This window comes from Schistocerca nitens, chromosome 7 (assembly GCF_023898315.1).
Source record: "Schistocerca nitens isolate TAMUIC-IGC-003100 chromosome 7, iqSchNite1.1, whole genome shotgun sequence".
NCBI lineage: Eukaryota > Metazoa > Arthropoda > Insecta > Orthoptera > Acrididae > Schistocerca > Schistocerca nitens.
The window spans coordinates 574,292,639-574,311,630 of record NC_064620.1 but is presented as its reverse complement, the minus strand read 5'-3'; the positions used below and the strand labels follow the sequence as shown (position 1 = coordinate 574,311,630).

At 38.0% G+C, this 18,992-nt stretch overlaps 1 protein-coding gene across 1 annotated transcript in view; it reads left to right on the top strand.

Annotated features, from left to right (window-relative positions):
- Positions 1-18,992, top strand: part of LOC126194763 (26S proteasome non-ATPase regulatory subunit 12) — a 94,423-nt gene that overhangs the window by 51,252 nt on the left and 24,179 nt on the right. Inside the window, exon 6 of the mRNA XM_049933047.1 lies at positions 12,840-13,064. Within this exon, the coding sequence (XP_049789004.1) occupies positions 12,840-13,064 (225 nt within the window). The remainder of the gene's footprint in view (positions 1-12,839; positions 13,065-18,992) is intronic.

The following is an 18,992-nucleotide window of genomic DNA, read 5'->3' as shown; positions in this document are numbered from 1 at the left end:
CAAAGTAAATTTCCTTTTATGCAAGATGAATTAAGTTTTGTGTGACTGTGCAATGAATTTCTTAAATTGTGAAGACCAGCCATTTATGCCACCATCTAAAATTTTCCTTGCACATTTTAGTTTGATATACCTTAAATTGTAACACTTGCTGAAAAAGATCAAGTTCCAAGATTAACTTTTAATATTTATTGTAGTTCTTTCATCAATTACAAATTATGCAGTAGCAATGGAAGATTAGATTAAATTCAGTTTTCATTCCACAGACCCAAGAAATGAGATGATTCTCGTGGGTGTGGAACATGTCAGAAAGCATAAAAATATAAAACATTTGAATATTATACTACCCTGATCATTTGTCAGTAGAATACTGTTTGGTAAAATGGAATAGCTAATATTTTCAGAATTAACATGCTGCCAGAATGAAACATTGTTATTCACTATTAATAAATTTATCATATGTTGTTGTTGTTGTTGTTGTTGTGGTGGTCTTCAGTCTTGAGACTGGTTTGATGCAGCTCTCCATGCTACTCCATCCTGTGCAAGCTTCTTCATCTCCCAGTACCTACTGCGGCCTACATCCTTCTGAATCTGCTTAGTGTATTCATCTCTTGGTCTCCCTCTACGATTTTTACCCTCCATGCTGCCCAAAATACTAAATCTTGACTGTTGTCACCAAGTGCTGTCAAAACTGAAATCTAACAGACATTTTTACTTAAGCTGGCTTAACCGTCTCTGTTAAGATATTCATCTATAGAGTAGGAGGAGTTGCCTATCAAAAAATCTCAAACTCTGTTTAAACCATGCTTTATCTGAAACTAAGTTTTTAATGGTTGCTGGCAATTTATTGAAATTTTGTGTTCCTGAGTATTGGACCCCTTTTTGGACCAAGGTAAGTGATTTTAGGTCTTTATGTGGATTGTTTTTATTCATAGTATTGATACTATGTTTTGAGCTCTTGGTTGGAAATAGAGATATATTACTTGCAACAAATTTCATTAAGGAATAAATATACTGAGAAGCAGTGGTTAGAATACAAAGTTCCTTGAACAGGTTTCTACATGATGGCCTTGAATTTACACCACAAATGATTCTTATCAGACACTTTTGCACCCTAAAAACTTTTGCTCAGTTTGATGAATTACCCCAGATTATGATCCCGTATGACATAGTAGAATGAAAGTAAGCGAAGTATAAAAGTTTTTTTATATTTATATGTCCTACATCTGACATCATTCTCACCGCAAGTACAGACTTCTTTAGGTGCTTAAGCAATTGTGTGGTATGGCCTTCCCAACTGAATTTATTATCAAGTTGTAATCCCAGAAACTTAACAATGTCAGCCTTGTCGATCTGCATGTCTTCATATGTTATACATATGCTGGAAGGAAACCTCGTACAGGTTGTGAACTGCATATAGCGGGTCTACTCAAAGTTTAATGACATTGAATTGGCATTGAGCTGTTTGTTAATGTCCTTGAAAATTTGATTAGCAGCAATTTCTACATCTGTACTTGACATGCTACTTATTCCAATGTTTGTATTATCTGCAAACAAAACAAACTTAGCATCTGGCAGTCTAACAGACGAGAGGTCATTAATGTGTACAAGAAAAAGTGATGGAACCTTGAGGAACACCACATGTAAGTAATTCCCAATCAGATGAAGACTGACTGCTTACTGCACAGGTATTTTGTATTTTGCGACACTCTTTGTTTCCTGTTAGACTGATAAGACTCAAACCATTTTGCAGCATTGTCAGTGACACCATAATATTCTAATTTACTTAAGAGAATGCTGTAGTTCGCACAGTCAAAGGCTTTTGACATCTTACAGAAAATGCAAGTAGCCTCTAATTTATTACCTAATAAATTAAGTACATTCTCACTGTAAGTGTAAATATCTTTCTCTATATCAGAAACCTTAAGAAATCCAAACTGTAGAAAATATAAGTACCCTTGAGAGAGAGAGAGAGAGAGAGAGAGAGAGAGAGAGAGAGAGAGAGAGAGAGCTTAGCAATGAAAGTTATAATTATACTTGCCAGAAATAATCAGCTGCTCCAATGTAAGCTGTGCTCTTAGGATCCTAGCTAACCACACCATTGAGGAAAGAAAGAAAAAAAATTTTGATAAACAATATCACATTCAAAAGCTTAGCTTTTCTTGTAGCTACATTGCATGTATACTAATTTAAAAATTTACTTTATCTATTTGTGTGTTCAGTACTTGCTATTGCTATTGGCTTACTACATAGTGTGTCCTATGCTCCAAATATCTGCTGTCATTGGCTGGTGGGATCATGTGACATGAGCTGTGATTGGCTGACAAAAGCACCTAGCAATCTCAGCACTGAAGTGCTTCACAAGCTACTATTCTGTATTTTCTAGACTTCCTGTTTATACTTTCTTAATACGAAAATGTACAGCATAAATGTTGTTGCGCATCAGAGATCTTTTTCAAACCACAGTGCTTTTTATAGTGTCTCATTTCCTAAAGTGCTGGAATACTCAATGCCGCTGTATAAAACCTTCACCTATCAGAGGGTTGGCATGTTTTATAGCTGTGAGGGAAAGTATATTGTCACTTACCATGGAAAAATGTACTTTCGTGAGGGATATAGCGTATTTTCAAACAGGAAAAAGTGAGTTTTTAACCAGGAAATTTTTTCCCCCACTCTTTGTCTGTGTATACCCCCTGTTATACTGTCTAATCTACATGGATCTAATTTTATACATTCTGTATTTACAGTGTGACTTAAAAACTTACCTTCACTACAACTGAATTGCGTTTTTGAAAGCTTAATAGTTGTCGCATATGCATATAACCCTGTAATAAGTTATCTTACATTTGAAGATGTTCAATCCAGGTTTTGTAAATGATTACCATGTCATCCACATAGACTAAGACATTATCATGTTGTTCTTCGCCAGTTTTTTATACAGTAATAAATACAGATACTGAGATATTGAGCCTGAATGGTAGTACTTTCAAGTGGTAGGCTTGACCTTTGAAAGGAATGCTGTGTATTTCCTAGACTGCATTTAACTTAAACTGCCAATACCCAGAAGTTAATCCTGCATTTGGCCATCCTGATTTAGGTTTTCTGTGATTTCCCTAAATCGCTCCAGGCAAATGCCGGGATGGTTCCTTTGAAAGGAATCCATCCAATGAGACTGATGACCTCGCTGTCTGGTCTCCTTCCCCCCCCCCCCCCCCCCCCCCAGAAGTTAAGTCCATTGTGCTTCTATAATTCGCTCCTGTAAATTTTGACGGTAGCTTGTTAATGACGTGAAGCCTAGAACTACTAATGAATTGTAACAATTATTTGATGATTCTGTTATGTCCCATTTCTTCTTTTACTGCATCTTTTGCTGCTATCAGTATGAGATAGAATTTTGCAAAAAACATTTCATGTGGGTTTATGTTAAGTACACACTAAGTCTTTAATCATCCCAGATTTTAAATAAAAAATGTCTATATGTTTAATCAATAATAATATTAGGTCTGACTTCTCATGTAGTGACATTCTTGGAGCTTTGTTAACTACATTCATTACATCTTCCTCCTTAACTTTCATAATACAATCATATATAGAATTCTCTGTACTACTCTACATAATTGTTTCAATAATTTTTTTAGTTTTTTTTTAATTTTTTATTTTATTTATTTATTTATTTATTTATTTTTCTCCATTACGCAGGGCTGTTGCATCAACATGTAATGTCATCCTTGTCTTATTTTACCCATAAGGAAATATTAGTAAACACTCATTAAAATCTAACATAACTTTATATTCTGATAACCAGTGAACTTCTATAATTATTGGTGCATTTCACCATAGTATTAACAACATTGGGTATTCAAAGGCATATTCCTGTAGACTAAATTTCAGCAACAATTCAGTATGGATTTCCTTACCTGTCGTCCATGTAATCCTTACTATTTTTACCCCATTTACAGGTCATCTAAGGAACGGGTACAACATGTTTTCTGTTCTAATAAGTGTTGATATACTGCATGGGTTTCACTACCAGAGTCCACAATAATGATCACTGGGATGGTGCTCACAGCTCCATTCAGTTTTAGATGTATATATGTGTCAAGGCTTTGTTCCTTTTCAGACAATATACTTTTCCCCATATCTTATCCTATTAAATTAGAATACATTACCTGTTTCTTGTTTTCCAACTGGTTGTGGGGACCGAACTCCTACCCAGACACTTTGTCGTTTTCCCCTTCTGTATTATTATTATTATTATTATTATTATTATTATTATTATTATTGATGCTGCTGGATTCTGTAGATTGGAATTCCCAATTATCATTGATGTTATTATTGGTCATGGTATTACCTCTCCACTGCTGTATTACTATGTATTCCTCTGTTCATTATTTTCTGCCCAAACATTTCTTGATTGTTGGCTGCTGTAGTTACTCCACTTATCGTTATTAGATTTGGATATGTTACCATTAGAATGCAACTGCTCTGATTATTTTTCTGTAGCATCTAATGGTTAAAAGACAATATTATGAAAAGGATAGATTGCTACTCACAATGTAATGGTGAGTAGCAATCTATCCGTCTCATAATATTGTCATTACTCCATCCGGATTTTTCAGTCTTTGGTCTAATCATTCAAGGTAGTCTCTATCCAAGAGCTTATCTCTTAATCACCATGGTAATCGGCTTATAATTACTTCCAGCAAATGTTTCCTCTAAATGTGTCATTGAGATACTTATCTTTATTTAATTGGTGCTCCACACAGTCTCGGTAGCCTTCCCAGTTACTAGTATTGTACTGTTAATATCCCAATAATTCCAAACATAATTTCTTTTGATGAGCTCCATCGCTCTAATATGTTGATTTAAATTCGCACTCAGTCACTGTAGGTCCTAAATTCATCCAATGTATGAGTAAGAGTGCCCCATTGTGCAATGTTTTCTATTAAATGAGTGATGAAAATTATATTTTATTATGTCCACTCCATGTACTGGGTAACATTCCTTTGAAAGCTTTCAAGAAAATTACTGGATGTATGTTACCAGTTGTGGAAAACTTCAGAAATTTATGGTTTAATCTCCTGCTCAACACAGTGGAAAAATCATCTGGGTTAGCATTTGACTTACCTGTAATTATATCAATGTCTTGGTTCTTTCTTTCCTCTTTATGTTAATAGTCTGAACTCAGTATGCCATTGCTTGTGTTATTTCTGTGTGTGTTACTGTTTGTCTCTGCTGAGATCATATGGATTCTCATTGGTAACAAATTAAAAGGTGGATCTGCTGAAGTTTTTTATCATATCCACAGATTGAATATACATACTATTAATCAAAACTTTCTTTTACATTCTGTCTTTTGTATTCTGGGTTCTAAATCATTAATCAACAACATAATTGAATCTGTGTGTTTAATTGTTATGTTCTGTGCAATAGTTTTTCCTTGAACAAGTTCCTTCTCTGAAGTTTCTATCCACTTAAGTAAATTGGCCCACGTGTCGTCTTTGGATGTGCGTAGCTCAAATTACTGTCTATATTATCTTCGACTATCTCCAGTCATTGATCGATCTCTGCTGCGTGATTGAATCCCATATCTAACCTCCATTCTAAGTAATCCATCCTCTCATTTATTTGCAGTATAAAATCGGACATCATCTTTTCCGTAGTTAAAAATATATCATTCATTTTCTCTTCAGAGTTGTGTCTTTGTTATCTATGTGTATGAATTTATTTTCGAATAACATAAACTGTTCATCATTTTATGTTCAAGTTGCATAGACCTATCATTTGTCTCTGAAAATTGTTCAGATACTGCCTGCATAAATCCCTCCATCTTCATCCTTTCCTCTGTAGATGACATGGTTGTGTCTTAGTTTGCTGTCACTGTGGAACTGTCGATGTAACATAAATTACAGTATGTACTTGATGATAAGAAATACACATTCTTTACCCTAGGCCTTTTGATAGTTGTTGTTGAATTCACAGCAAACAATAATTGAAAACTACAAAAAAGTTCATAAACAACATGCCTGACCCACTGGATAGTTGTTAATTACTGCTGATGTGCAGTAGTAGGGGGAGAGGACAGCTGCTTGGAGTCCCAAAGTGCTGTACTGCCGTTATTCAGACACTGCTAACTGCCATTGATGCATTCACTGACTGCGCTGATGGATGAACGTAGCCACAGACACTGGGTCGTAGTGCCAGTTACTCTTGTTGTGAAGATGTTGATGACTCACTCAGCCGATGCCAATAGGGCATAACTAGCACACACGTATTGGAATCTGAGCACTCAACATCAGTTAATTAAAGATACATTGACATGACAGCTGATTGATTTTTGTTGATCCATGTGGCAACCCCTTATTGACTAGTGTTGCCACGTATAAATAGCTCATGTTTTATAAAAAGTAATCTCCATGTCTACAATAATATTTTTTTAAAATCTTCTGAATTTACTGTACAGATGTCTGTCTTCGTCTGCTGCATCTACCTTGAATTGTGTGCAACTTTGTCTGGTTCTGCATTCTGACCTTTGGTAGCACTGCACAATAAGCGCATCACTCCAGAAAATTTCATTGTAATCGATTCAAATTCTTGATCTTGTTTGCGTCTAGCAAATTTCGTATAAACTTAGTGATGGCCGCATGCTGGGCTGGTTCCAAACCATTTATCATCTTCTTCCCACTGTAATTTAAGTTCCGAAATCACTCCTTTTATGATATCGTAATTTGACTCTCCCCCCCATGAACCATGGACCTTGCCGTTGGTGGTGAGGCTTGCGTGCCTCAGCGATACAGATGGCCGTACCATAGGTGCAACCACAACGGAGGGGTATCTGTTGAGAGGCCAGACAAACATGTGGTTCCTGAAGAGGGGCAGCAGCCTTTTCAGTAGTTGCAGGGGCAACAGTCTGGATGATTGACTGATCTGGCCTTGTAACATTAACCAAAACGGCCTTGCTGTGCTGGTACTGCGAACGGCTGAAAGCAAGGGGAAAATACAGCCGTAATTTTTCCCGAGGACATGCAGCTTTACTGTATGATTAAATGATGATGGCGTCCTCTTGGGTAAAATATTCCGGAGGTAAAATAGTCCCCCATTCGGATCTCCGGGCGGGGACTACTCAGGAGGACGTCGTTATCAGGAGAAAGAAAACTGGCGTTCTACGGATCGGAGCGTGGAATGTCAGATCACTTAATCGGGCAGGTAGGTTAGAAAATTTGAAAAGGGAAATGGATAGGTTAAAGTTAGATATAGTGGGAATTAGTGAAGTTCGGTGGCAGGAGGAACAAGACTTTTGGTCAGGTGATTACAGGGTTATAAATACAAAATCAAATAGGGGTAATGCAGGAGTAGGTTTAATAATGAATAAAAAAATAGGAGTGCGGGTTAGCTACTACAAACAGCATAGTGAACGCATTATTGTGGCCAAGATAGACGTGAAGCCCATGCCTACTACAGTAGTACAAGTTTATATGCCAACTAGCTCTGCAGATGATGAAGAAATAGATGAAATGTATGACGAGATAAAAGAAATTATTCAGGTAGTGAAGGGAGACGAAAATTTAATAGTCATGGGTGACTGGAATTCGTCAGTAGGAAAAGGGAGAGAAGGAAACATAGTAGGTGAATATGGATTGGGGGGAAGGAATGAAAGAGGAAGCCGCCTTGTAGAATTTTGCACAGAGCATAACTTAATCATAGCTAACACTTGGTTCAAGAATCATGAAAGGAGGCTGTATACATGGAAGAAGCCAGGAGATACTGACAGGTTTCAGATAGATTATATAATGGTAAGACAGAGATTTAGGAACCAGGTTTTAAATTGTAAGACATTTCCTGGGGCAGATGTGGATTCTGACCACAATCTATTGGTTATGAACTGCAGATTGAAACTGAAGAAACTGCAAAAAGGTGGGAATTTAAGGAGATGGGACCTGGATAAACTGAAAGAACCAGAGGTTGTAGAGAGTTTCAGGGAGAGCATAAGGGAACAATTGACAGGAATGGGGGAAAGAAATACAGTAGAAGAAGAATGGGTAGCTCTGAGGGATGAAGTGGTGAAGGCAGCAGACGATCAAGTAGGTAAAAAGACGAGGGCTAATAGAAATCCTTGGGTAACAGAAGAAATATTGAATTTAATTGATGAAAGGAGAAAATATAAAAATGCAGTAAATGAAGCAGGCAAAAAGGAATACAAACGTCTCAAAAATGAAATCGACAGGAAGTGCAAAATGGCTAAGCAGGGATGGCTAGAGGACAAATGTAAGGATGTAGAGGCTTGTCTCACTAGGGGTAAGATAGATACTGCCTACAGGAAAATTAAAGAGACCTTTGGAGAGAAGAGAACCACTTGTATGAATATCAAGAGCTCAGATGGAAACCCAGTTCTAAGCAAAGAAGGGAAGGCAGAAAGGTGGAAGGAGTATATAGAGGGTTTATACAAGGGAGATGTACTCGAGGACAATATTATGGAAATGGAAGAAGATGTAGATGAAGACGAAATGGGAGATAAGATACTGCGTGAAGAGTTTGACAGAGCACTGAAAGACCTGAGTCGAAACAAGGCCCCGGGAGTAGACAACATTCCACTAGAACTACTGATGGCCTCGGGAGAGCCAGTCATGACAAAACTCTACCATCTAGTGAGCACGATGTATGAGACAGGTGAAATACCCTCAGACTTCAAGAAGAATATAATAATTCCAATCCCAAAGAAAGCAGGTGTTGACAGATGTGAAAATTACCGAACTATCAGTTTAATAAGTCACAGCTGCAAAATACTTACGCGAATTCTTTACAGACGTATGGAAAAACTGGTAGAAGCCGACCTCGGGGAAGATCAGTTTGGATTCCGTAGAAATGTTGGAACACGTGAGGCAATACTGACCTTACGACTTATCTTGGAAGAAAGATTAAGAAAAGGCAAACCTACGTTTCTAGCATTTGTAGACTTAGAGAAAGCTTTTGACAATGTTGACTGGAATACTCTCTTTCAAATTCTGAAGGTGGCAGGGGTAAAATACAGGGAGCGAAAGGCTATTTACAATTTGTACAGAAACCAGATGGCAGTTATAAGAGTCGAGGGGCATGAAAGGGAAGCAGTGGTTGGGAAAGGAGTGAGACAGGGTTGTAGCCTCTCCCCGATGTTATTCAATCTGTATATTGAGCAAGCAGTAAAGGAAACAAAAGAAAAGTTCGGAGTAGGTATTAAAATTCATGGAGAAGAAGTAAAAACTTTGAGGTTCGCCGATGACATTGTAATTCTGTCAGAGACAGCAAAGGACTTGGAAGAGCAGTTGAACGGAATGGACAATGTCTTGAAAGGAGGATATAAGATGAACATCAACAAAAGCAAAACGAGGATAATGGAATGTAGTCAAATTAAGTCGGGTGATGCTGAGGGAATTAGATTAGGAAATGAGACACTTAAAGTAGTAAAGGAGTTTTGCTATTTAGGGAGTAAAGTAACCGATGATGGTCGAAGTAGAGAGGATATAAAATGTAGACTGGCAATGGCAAGGAAAGCGTTTCTCAAGAAGAGAAATTTGTTAACATCGAGTATAGATTTAAGTGTCAGGAAGTCTTTTCTGAAAGTATTTGTATGGAGTGTAGCCATGTATGGAAGTGAAACATGGACGATAAATAGTTTGGACAAGAAGAGAATAGAAGCTTTCGAAATGTGGTGCTACAGAAGAATGCTGAAGATAAGGTGGGTAGATCACGTAACTAATGAGGAGGTATTGAATAGGATTGGGGAGAAGAGAAGTTTGTGGCACAACTTGACTAAAAGAAGGGATCAGTTGGTAGGACATGTTTTGAGGCATCAAGGGATCACAAATTTAGCATTGGAGGGCAGCGTGGAGGGTAAAAATCGTAGAGGGAGACCAAGAGATCAATACACTAAGCAGATTCAGAAGGATGTAGGTTGCAGTAGGTACTGGGAGATGAAGAAGCTTGCACAGGATAGAGTAGCATGGAGAGCTGCATCAAACCAGTCTCAGGTCTGAAGACCACAACAACAACAATTTGACTCTTCACTAAGATTCTGTGGCTGGGTTGCCACTTGGAAGGGTTCGTGCCAATGAAGTGCAACGTCTTGCAGCTAGGCCCCAGCGCTGGTTTGGACAAAAGCTCTGCAAAATCTCAAAAATCTTCTTGTGAAGGTTACCTCAGTACTAATAGAAAATGTGTGTCCTAGTGAGAGACTTGGTTTATTAGCCATGCATTAAATCATAAAAAATCTGAATATTCATCTGATAACTTTTTTCCCTAGGCTGATTAGCGTCAAATCTGAACTGACTAAATGCTTTACTCTGTATTTCTGATATCTGTTTCAATTTTTGAGAAGTCCATGGCATAGAATGTCTCCAGGAAGGACTCCATGGTATGGTACATGGCATTGCAGACTAAAAGGAGGCAGTGTATGATGACATAAGCACATTGTAAGGAGGAGGAAGAGGAGGCGGCATTGTATGATGACATAAGCACATCATAAGGTAACCTCCCATCACCACACAACACTCCAGGAGTACCTCAGATATAAATTTACTGCCATACAGAAACAGCAACACACTAATACAAGGTGATTCAAAAAGAATACCACAACTTTAAAAATGTGTATTTAATGAAAGAAACATAATATAACCTTCTGTTATACATCATTACAAAGAGTATTTAAAAAGGTTTTTTTTTTTTTCACTCAAAAACAAGTTCAGAGATGTTCAATATGGCCCCCTCCAGACACTCGAGCAATATCAACCCGATACTCCAACTCATTCCACACTCTCTGTAGCATATCAGGCGTAACAGTTTGGATAGCTGCTGTTATTTCTCGTTTCAAATCATCAATGGTGGCTGGAAGAGGTGGCTGAAACACCATATCCTTAACATACCCCCATAAGAAAAAATCGCAGGGGGTAAGATCAGGGCTTCTTGGAGGCCAGTGATGAAGTGCTCTGTCACGGGCTGCCTCGCGGCCGATCCATCGCCTCGGGTAGTTGACGTTCAGGTAGTTACGGATAAAGTTTCATAACTAACCTTTTTCGTAGGACTCTCCATACAGTTGATTGTGGAATTTGCAGCTCTCTGCTAGCTCTGCGAGTCGATTTTCCTGGGCTGCGAACAAATGCTTGCTGGATGCGTGCTACATTTTCATCACTCGTTCTCGGCCGTCCAGAACTTTTCCCTTTGCACAAACACCCATTCTCTGTAAACTGTTTATACCAACGTTTAATACACCACCTATCAGGAGGTTTAACACCATACTTCGTTCGAAATGCACGCTGAACAACTGTCGTCTATTCACTTCTGCCGTACTCAATAACACAAAAAGCTTTCTGTTGAGCGGTCGCCATCCTAGCATCAACTGACGCTGATGCCTAGTCAACAGCGCCTCAAGTGAACGAATGTACAACTAAATGAAACTTTATAGCTCCCTTAATTCGCCGACAGATAGTGCTTAGCTCTGCCTTTTGTCGTTGCAGAGTTTTAAATTCCTAAAGTTGTGGTATTCTTTTTTAATCACCCTGTATTTTAACTAAAGCGTAACAGCTATATTTGGGCTGAACCCAGTTGAAAATATCTGACTTGCCCAATTATACACAACCATGGAGGGTGTAAGTGGTATTCAAATGCTGATATATATTTCAAAAAAGGAACCTGTACCTTCACAAAAGTCTTAAGTCATTGGTAAAGCAGTTGGAAGACTTCAGTTCATTTGTAGTGTGCTAGAAAAATGCAATTAATCCACAAAGTAGACTAGCTGATTGCATGCCAAACACTCATGTGATCCATTGTAGAGTACTGCTAAAGTGTGTGGGGACCCATACAAATAGGACTAACAGGCAATGTTGAATGTATGCAAAGAAATGTAGCTTGAATGATTACAGGATTATTTTAGTCATGGGAGTCACAGAAACACTGAAAAAGCTGAACGAATAGGTGCTTGATGGTAAAAGCCAACTACTCTCTAAAGCCTACCAACAAAGTTTCAAAAAACAACTTTAAGTGAGGAATCTAAGAATATAATAAACACCCTTCATATCACTTCTGTGGTGGTACCCCGCAAATGAAATGACAGTGTTCCAAAAGACTTTCCCGGCTCATAGTGTTCTCAAAGGCAAGTTAGACTAATTACATCAAGCACAGAGAGATTTAAACAAACATTCTTCCTGCACTCCCAACTCGAATGGAGTGAGAAGAAGACCCAGTAACTAGTACTGTGTTAACTATCCTCTACCATACGCTTCACCGTGGTTTATAGAGTATGGATGTAGTTGTGGGTTAATAACGCATTGATTTAGTTTTATATTAATGTCACAATTGGAATTGCAGCTACCCAATTGCCACCAAAAAATCTGTTAACCATAACAGCAACAACATGTATGAAAACCTTTTCATTTGGATATATAGTTGGGAAAATAATTCCAACAGGAAATGGTGCTCCATACCATGCCTGGAAATAAATGTTAAGAGATTCAGTAATTATTTTATATCTCATAATAGGTTGATTTCAGTTCCCTGCAAATAATTTGTTTGGCTGAACATTTGTGGCAGAATAAGACCATGTGTCATGTGAAGGAAGATCTGAATACAGTGATATTCCATTTCAGATTATACTGACCAAATATCTTTAACATTCTGTTTGCAGTGACTTCTATTCTGGCTATCAATATGATAGCCATGCTCTCAAGTATCATTTAGGAAGGCAGTCTCCATAAAAGGAAAGGTTTCCACATTCTGATCCCAGTCAATTATACTGTTTTGATGTATCATTAATGTTAATAAATGTTCGAAGTGAAAATTTGTGTGCAAGAGAATATTTCTGTTTTTGCTTACAGGCTCATGATTGAACTGGACCAGCATGAGGGTTCTTACTTAGCAACGTGCAAGCACTACAGAGCTGTTTTGAATACACCGTCAGTGCAGGAAGATGCAGACAAGAGACAAGAGGTGCTTAAGAATGTTGTACTATATCTTGTCCTGGCCCCATTTGATAATGAGCAAAGTGACCTGACACATCGTGTCTTGCAAGAAAAATTACTTGATGAAATTCCGACATACAAGTGAGTACTATGGCAATTATTTTGAGAATTGCAGTAGCCAAAGTTTCACCCAGAGCTGCTCCTATAATTGCAAATACTGCTCCTATAGATAATACATGATGAAAGTGTGCTAAGGCACTTTTATTTATTTACTTGTATTTTGGAGATCAAAGTCCCGAAAGATGACTTACTTTTCCTATTTTCATTTACTAATGTCCTGCATTGTCATGTTCTTGTGTAACTCGTTGTTTAGTAAAGTGTTTGTTGCACGTAAGTGTGTAATAAAGATAAATTTGTGATCACTCTAGCATCTCTTTTAGACAACTCTTTAAAACAGTTGACATACTGGCGAGAACTTCAACGTACATTTTCTGCCTATGGAGTTTGCTGTCAACAATCATTTGCACTTTGAAAACAACTGTAATGTTTGTAAATATAACACAAAAAGCAGAAGTGATTTACACTAGGATCATTCCATGCCATGTGGTCTAAAGACTCTCACTTGACCGTCATGGATTTTGCTGAAATTTTTTGTGAATATTCGCTCATGTTACCATTGAACATTGTTCATACCACAACTCTCAAAAGTGCACCTTCAAGTTTGTGGCAGTTTTGAAATATCTCCAGCAGTATTTTCTTGAAACAAAGAAAGCTAGACCATCTTGTACAACTTTTTGCTCTCTCTTTTACATCTACATCTCTTTAGTGAAGTAATAAAAAAAGATGTTGTGAGCAATTTTCATATGAATAATTTGAAGCAAAAATCAAACAGTGGAAAATTCAGGATGGAATGTAACAATATTATGAGAAGGAAAGTTGTCACTCACCATATAGTGGAGATGCTGAGTCGCACTAGGTGTAACTTGTGTGTGTGTGTGTGTGTGTGTGTGTGTGTGTGTGTGTGTATTGTTGTTGTTGTTGTTGTTGTTGACAAAGGCCATTGGCTGAAAGCTTTAAGTGTGAAACTCTTTTTGTTGTGCCTATCTGTAACTCAGCATTTCCACTATATGGTGAGTGGTAACTTTCCTTCTCATAATATAATTTGAAGCAAAGATGGCCAAAAAAATGTGTGTTTGAAATAAGTGTTAAGTTTGGCTTTTTATATTTCCAGAAGTAATTACAGGATAACTCTGAAACTTTGCACATAATAACTTAACAATACATGGTTTTAGAATGTAAAATTTCATTCTCCTACTGCTTTCCAGTAGTTTACTTATTGAGGGCAAAGTTGACAATTTTTGTAAAAACGCATAGAAAGGCTATTTTTAGCCCACTTTTACAAAAGAGTCCTCTGCTAACTCTTTTAAAATGTCTTCACTATAAAGACCATGTTCTAAACCAATTAAAAAGTTAGATTTGTTTTTGCAATGCAAGCTTATAAGGTCCTAAAAACAGTTACAAGGTGGAGGTGCATTCGAAAGATGCCCATATTCCACTGGTAATCAGGTTGAATCTGACATCTTTTGTTATGTTCAACAATATTGTAATAATCTCTGGGGAAGGTAATATTAAAAGTTATTTATTTATTTTTATTTTATGTGTCCAGGACTTAGATATACAAACTGATTAAAATGGAACATGATAAATAAAAGTGTAGTACAGTAATACAAGATGCTGGAAGTAATAACATAATGCAGCAAGACATACATGGTTTTCTATTAAATGGACTGCAAGCTCCAGAATTCCATGGTTTTGATGACCTTATGACTTGTTGCATAAAGATGTTCTGTGGTGCAAGGATCTGGCAGGTTTTTGCAGGCCAGATGTTGTGTGTCCTGTAGGTTACCACACTCACATAATTCCTCATCAGTGGTGTAGTCCTTTCAGTTAATGAATCTTGCTATAGCTCTGTTTGACGAGTTCCAGGTGCAGATGGAACTGCTGCTGATTTGTGCATAAAGCTGCTCCTTGACCTCAACCTAGGTCTTTGTGCTTTATGTCCAAACAGGGGATACATGATGTCAGTTTCCTGCATCTTTTTCTCCATTTATGTGGCTGTTCTTCTGCGGATGTTAGGTGGTGCTACACCTACAGTTTGAAAGATTTTGGTGACAGGAGTTGGTCGTAAGGAGCCAGTCACAATGCGTCCAGTCTCATTCAGTGACATGTCCACCTGTTAAGTGTGTGTGGAGTTGTGCCAGACTGGTGGTGCATATTCTACTGCAGAGAAGCACAATGCCTGGGTGGATGTACAGAGTGCATTAGGCTGCAATCCCCAAGTGGTGCCAACAAGTTTATATATGATGTTTTCCTGAGCAGATACTTCAGTCTTGTTTCTTGGCAGTGATCTTTGAATGTGAGACTATAATCCAACTGTACTCCCAGGTATTTTTTAGTATCGCCATGGCATAGCTGTTGCCCTCTCCAGGTAATACTTAACCTCCTCCTGGCTTCTCGGATTCTCATATGGAAGGCACAGATCTGTGTCTTTCTGGGATTTGGCTTTGAGTGGTTATCATCGTAATGCTTACCGAGATCCTCGAGAGCTGGTGTCAGCTTCGTCTCCACTTCCTCAAAGGTTTTGCCTCGAGCTACAGTTGCTGTATCATCTGCATAAATGTTCTTGTTCCAGGGTTGATTGGCTGGTTGTTAGTGTAGTTGTACGGCAGGGGTGCCAGTATGCTACTGTGAGGGAGACCATTCTTCAGGGTCCTCCACTGGCTCTTCCTGTTATGTAGAGTGACAAAAAACCTCCTGTTTTGTGGCAAACACTGGATGACCTGTATTAAGCGGTAGTCTTTCATAGCTAAATATACCTTTGTAATCAACTGTTGTGATTGACATTGTCATATGCTGCTGGAAGATCTTTAAGTGCCACTCCTATGACTTGTGCTCTTTTGTATCCATCTCTATATACTGAGTCAAATTGAGGATTTGACCACAGCATGACCTTCCTGGGCAGAAACCCAACTGCTCATTTATAAGGTTTTTATCAGCATCATGTGAGATGCAGTTGAGGTTCGGCCTTTCCAGAACTTTGTACAGTTGGCAAAGAGAAACTGGTTGAAAGTTTTTAAGATCAGTTGGTTCCTTTCCAGGCTTCAGAAGTTATGCAACTTTGGCTTTGTGCCAGATCTTAGGAATCTGTAATTTTGAAATGCAGGTGTTCATTAAATTTAAGATCCATTGCTTTCTAACTGACCCAAACATTTTAATTTGCTCTGGTCTTAGATCATCTGGGCCTGCTACTTCATTGTTCTTCATGGATTGAAAAGTTGCTTTCAGTTCTTCCATGGTGAAGGTAGTATCAGTTTGGTCTTCCTCATCAATGTCTCTTTGAAGCTTTCTGTCCACAGTTCTTTTAGTTTTCCCATTCAATAGTGGTTGATGTTTGTTTAGGTGTTAAATTAAGTAGGCTTGGAGGAGAACTTGTGGGGTCACTTAGGTTTCTTCAGCAGCTTCCGCACCTTACGGCTGTTCTGTTTCACGTCTACTCAGGTCACTACACCACACCATTTCTCTCTTCTTGTTGCTGATATAACATCAGTAGTTCCTCACATGTCTTAGTTGTTTCCTCGTGGAATGGGTCAGCTTCAAATAGGTGTTTGTATTTCTGTAGGAGAGATCGTGAATCATTATCGAGTCCAGGGATGTAATCTGTTCTGCATCCTCTAGGAATGTATCTACGAGAGATGATTTTAAGTAATTTGATAAACTTATCATACATCTCTGGGTTTGGCTTAAGCTTTATGGCTTCTTTGTTGAGTGTGTGGTTGAACTACTCCCGCTGTACTCATATAAAATTGAATAGTCTTTTAAATTGGGCAGTTTCTCACTACACCATTGCTGCCACAGTGAAGATCACTGGTTGGTGCTGAGTGTGAGGAAGAGACCCCAAAATTTCCTTCTTTGCCTTCTGGGCAATACGGTCACTAACAAATGTGTTGTCAGGGTTATATTGTCCGTGCCATGTCCCACTGTTAAAGAAGGATGGCAACTTCTGCTCATGTATTAACATCAACCCTCGTCTGTTTAGCCCAGTGTTCACAATATTGTCCACTCTGATTAGTCTCTGGAAACCCCAAGATGTGCTATGGCAGTTTAGGTCATCAGTGACCGGCTTTATTGCTGAGATTGAAAATTGGAGCATTCTATGAACTTGAACTCAGCATTTGATGGTTTATAAACTGATGTCACCATGCATGACTGGATCTCAACAGCCCTGATGGTTAGGGAATGAGACAGTCAGAAAGGGAGGGGGGGGGGAGGTTGTTTTGTCACAATTCATCATGCCATTTTTCAACCTGTTTTTCTGCTGTGATAACAACAGAATCCAACTAGTAATTAGCTTCAAAATTTGTCTGTGCTTTACCAAGGCTCTGGGTGTAATGGCAGTAAAATTATTTCATACTAGCTGAAACTCATATCTTATAAACTACCACATTGTTTAAGTTGTGGGTAAGTTCATACCAGTCTACCTGACATTTTTTGGTCAAGGATGTAGAGAATTTAGAGTATGTCTTTTTATTGTGCAATGCCTTTGACGTGATAGTTTAATTACAGTTTAAAGTATAGCATAGTTTGCAGTTTATTTGAACTGATTAAAAATTGTCTAAATGTGTTGCAATGCTCCATTGTCGCTTAACCACAGCTTATTTGTTTTGAAGTGAGAAAGCTAGCATCCTCATTGCCATAGTGCCCATATTCGATAGCTGTGCAACGGCAGCTGCCAATTGATTTCTTTATCACAGGTTTCCAATCTTGATAAGGGTTTCTTGACACGGAATCCCAAGCGTGATAATACATTGCTTGAAGTGCCAGTGGACAAAGTTAGAAGAGGTCTCTCTTAGGATCCTAAGCTTATATTTCCTTCAACATAAGTGAATTTTATACAAGTTTCATTAATTTGCTGTTGAATTTCATGAAGAAAATTATACAGCCAGCCGGATGACATTACTGAGGGTGCTGGAATAACTGCAATAATGTGCTGTTTCAGAACACATCCCTTGTCACCCCTTGAGGGCCAATAAAATGAAGGTGCTGTGTCATGTGGATGCATAAGGCTTATTAAAGTATCCTTCTACTCAGTGGAAGTCTCCTAAAAGATACCTCTTATAGTTTTGTCCTCTGACACATCAAGAAATATATAATCAGGCTTAGAATTATGTGTAAAGAAACTCTTATCAGGCATGGGAATCTCTGGTAAAGACACACACCATAGCTGCTGTTGCACAGCTATCGGGAGTGGCCCTTTGGTGATAAAAGTGCTGGCTTTCTCACTTGAAGACAAACCAGCAGCAGTTAAGCCCATCATGGACCATTTCAGCACATTTACACATTTTTCTTTACTTGATCTCACATCCTAGCCATCAGGACTTTGGATATTAACTTCCCCAGAGAGTACTACATAATTGTAGAATGCAATAAAAGTTGTCATAGTTGAGTACCAGTGGGATATGGACATATTTTAAATGCACCTCTACCTTGCCATTGTTCTTTAGGGCCTTATATGCTTGCATTGCAAAACCAAATCTAATTTTTTAATATGATGTGGCCCTTATATGCAAAACTAAATCTAGGTTTTTAGATGATTAAGAACATGACCTTTCTTATGAAGACTTAAGAGTTTGCAGGAGACTTTCTTTTTCCCATTTTTGGCATTTTTTACAAATATCGTCAGCTTCGCCCTCAATTTGTAAGATATTGGAAAGCAGCTAGAAAATGAAATTTTATGCTCTAAAACTTTCTATTAGTAAGTTAATATGAGTAAAGTTTCAGATCTCTCCTGCAATAACTTCCAGAGATACAAAAAGTCATACTTCCTCAATTCAATGTTAAATTTAAAAGTTCTGTTCTTTATGGGACGGTTGGGAAACTGACCCGTAAAGAAATTTACAGAGGTGCTCCTATTATTTGTTGACTGTGCCATGTTTTTTTTCCATTCTTTCTTATATTAACATTAGTAAATAATTCTTGTCAACTGTGAATGTATTAGAACACTGCAACTAT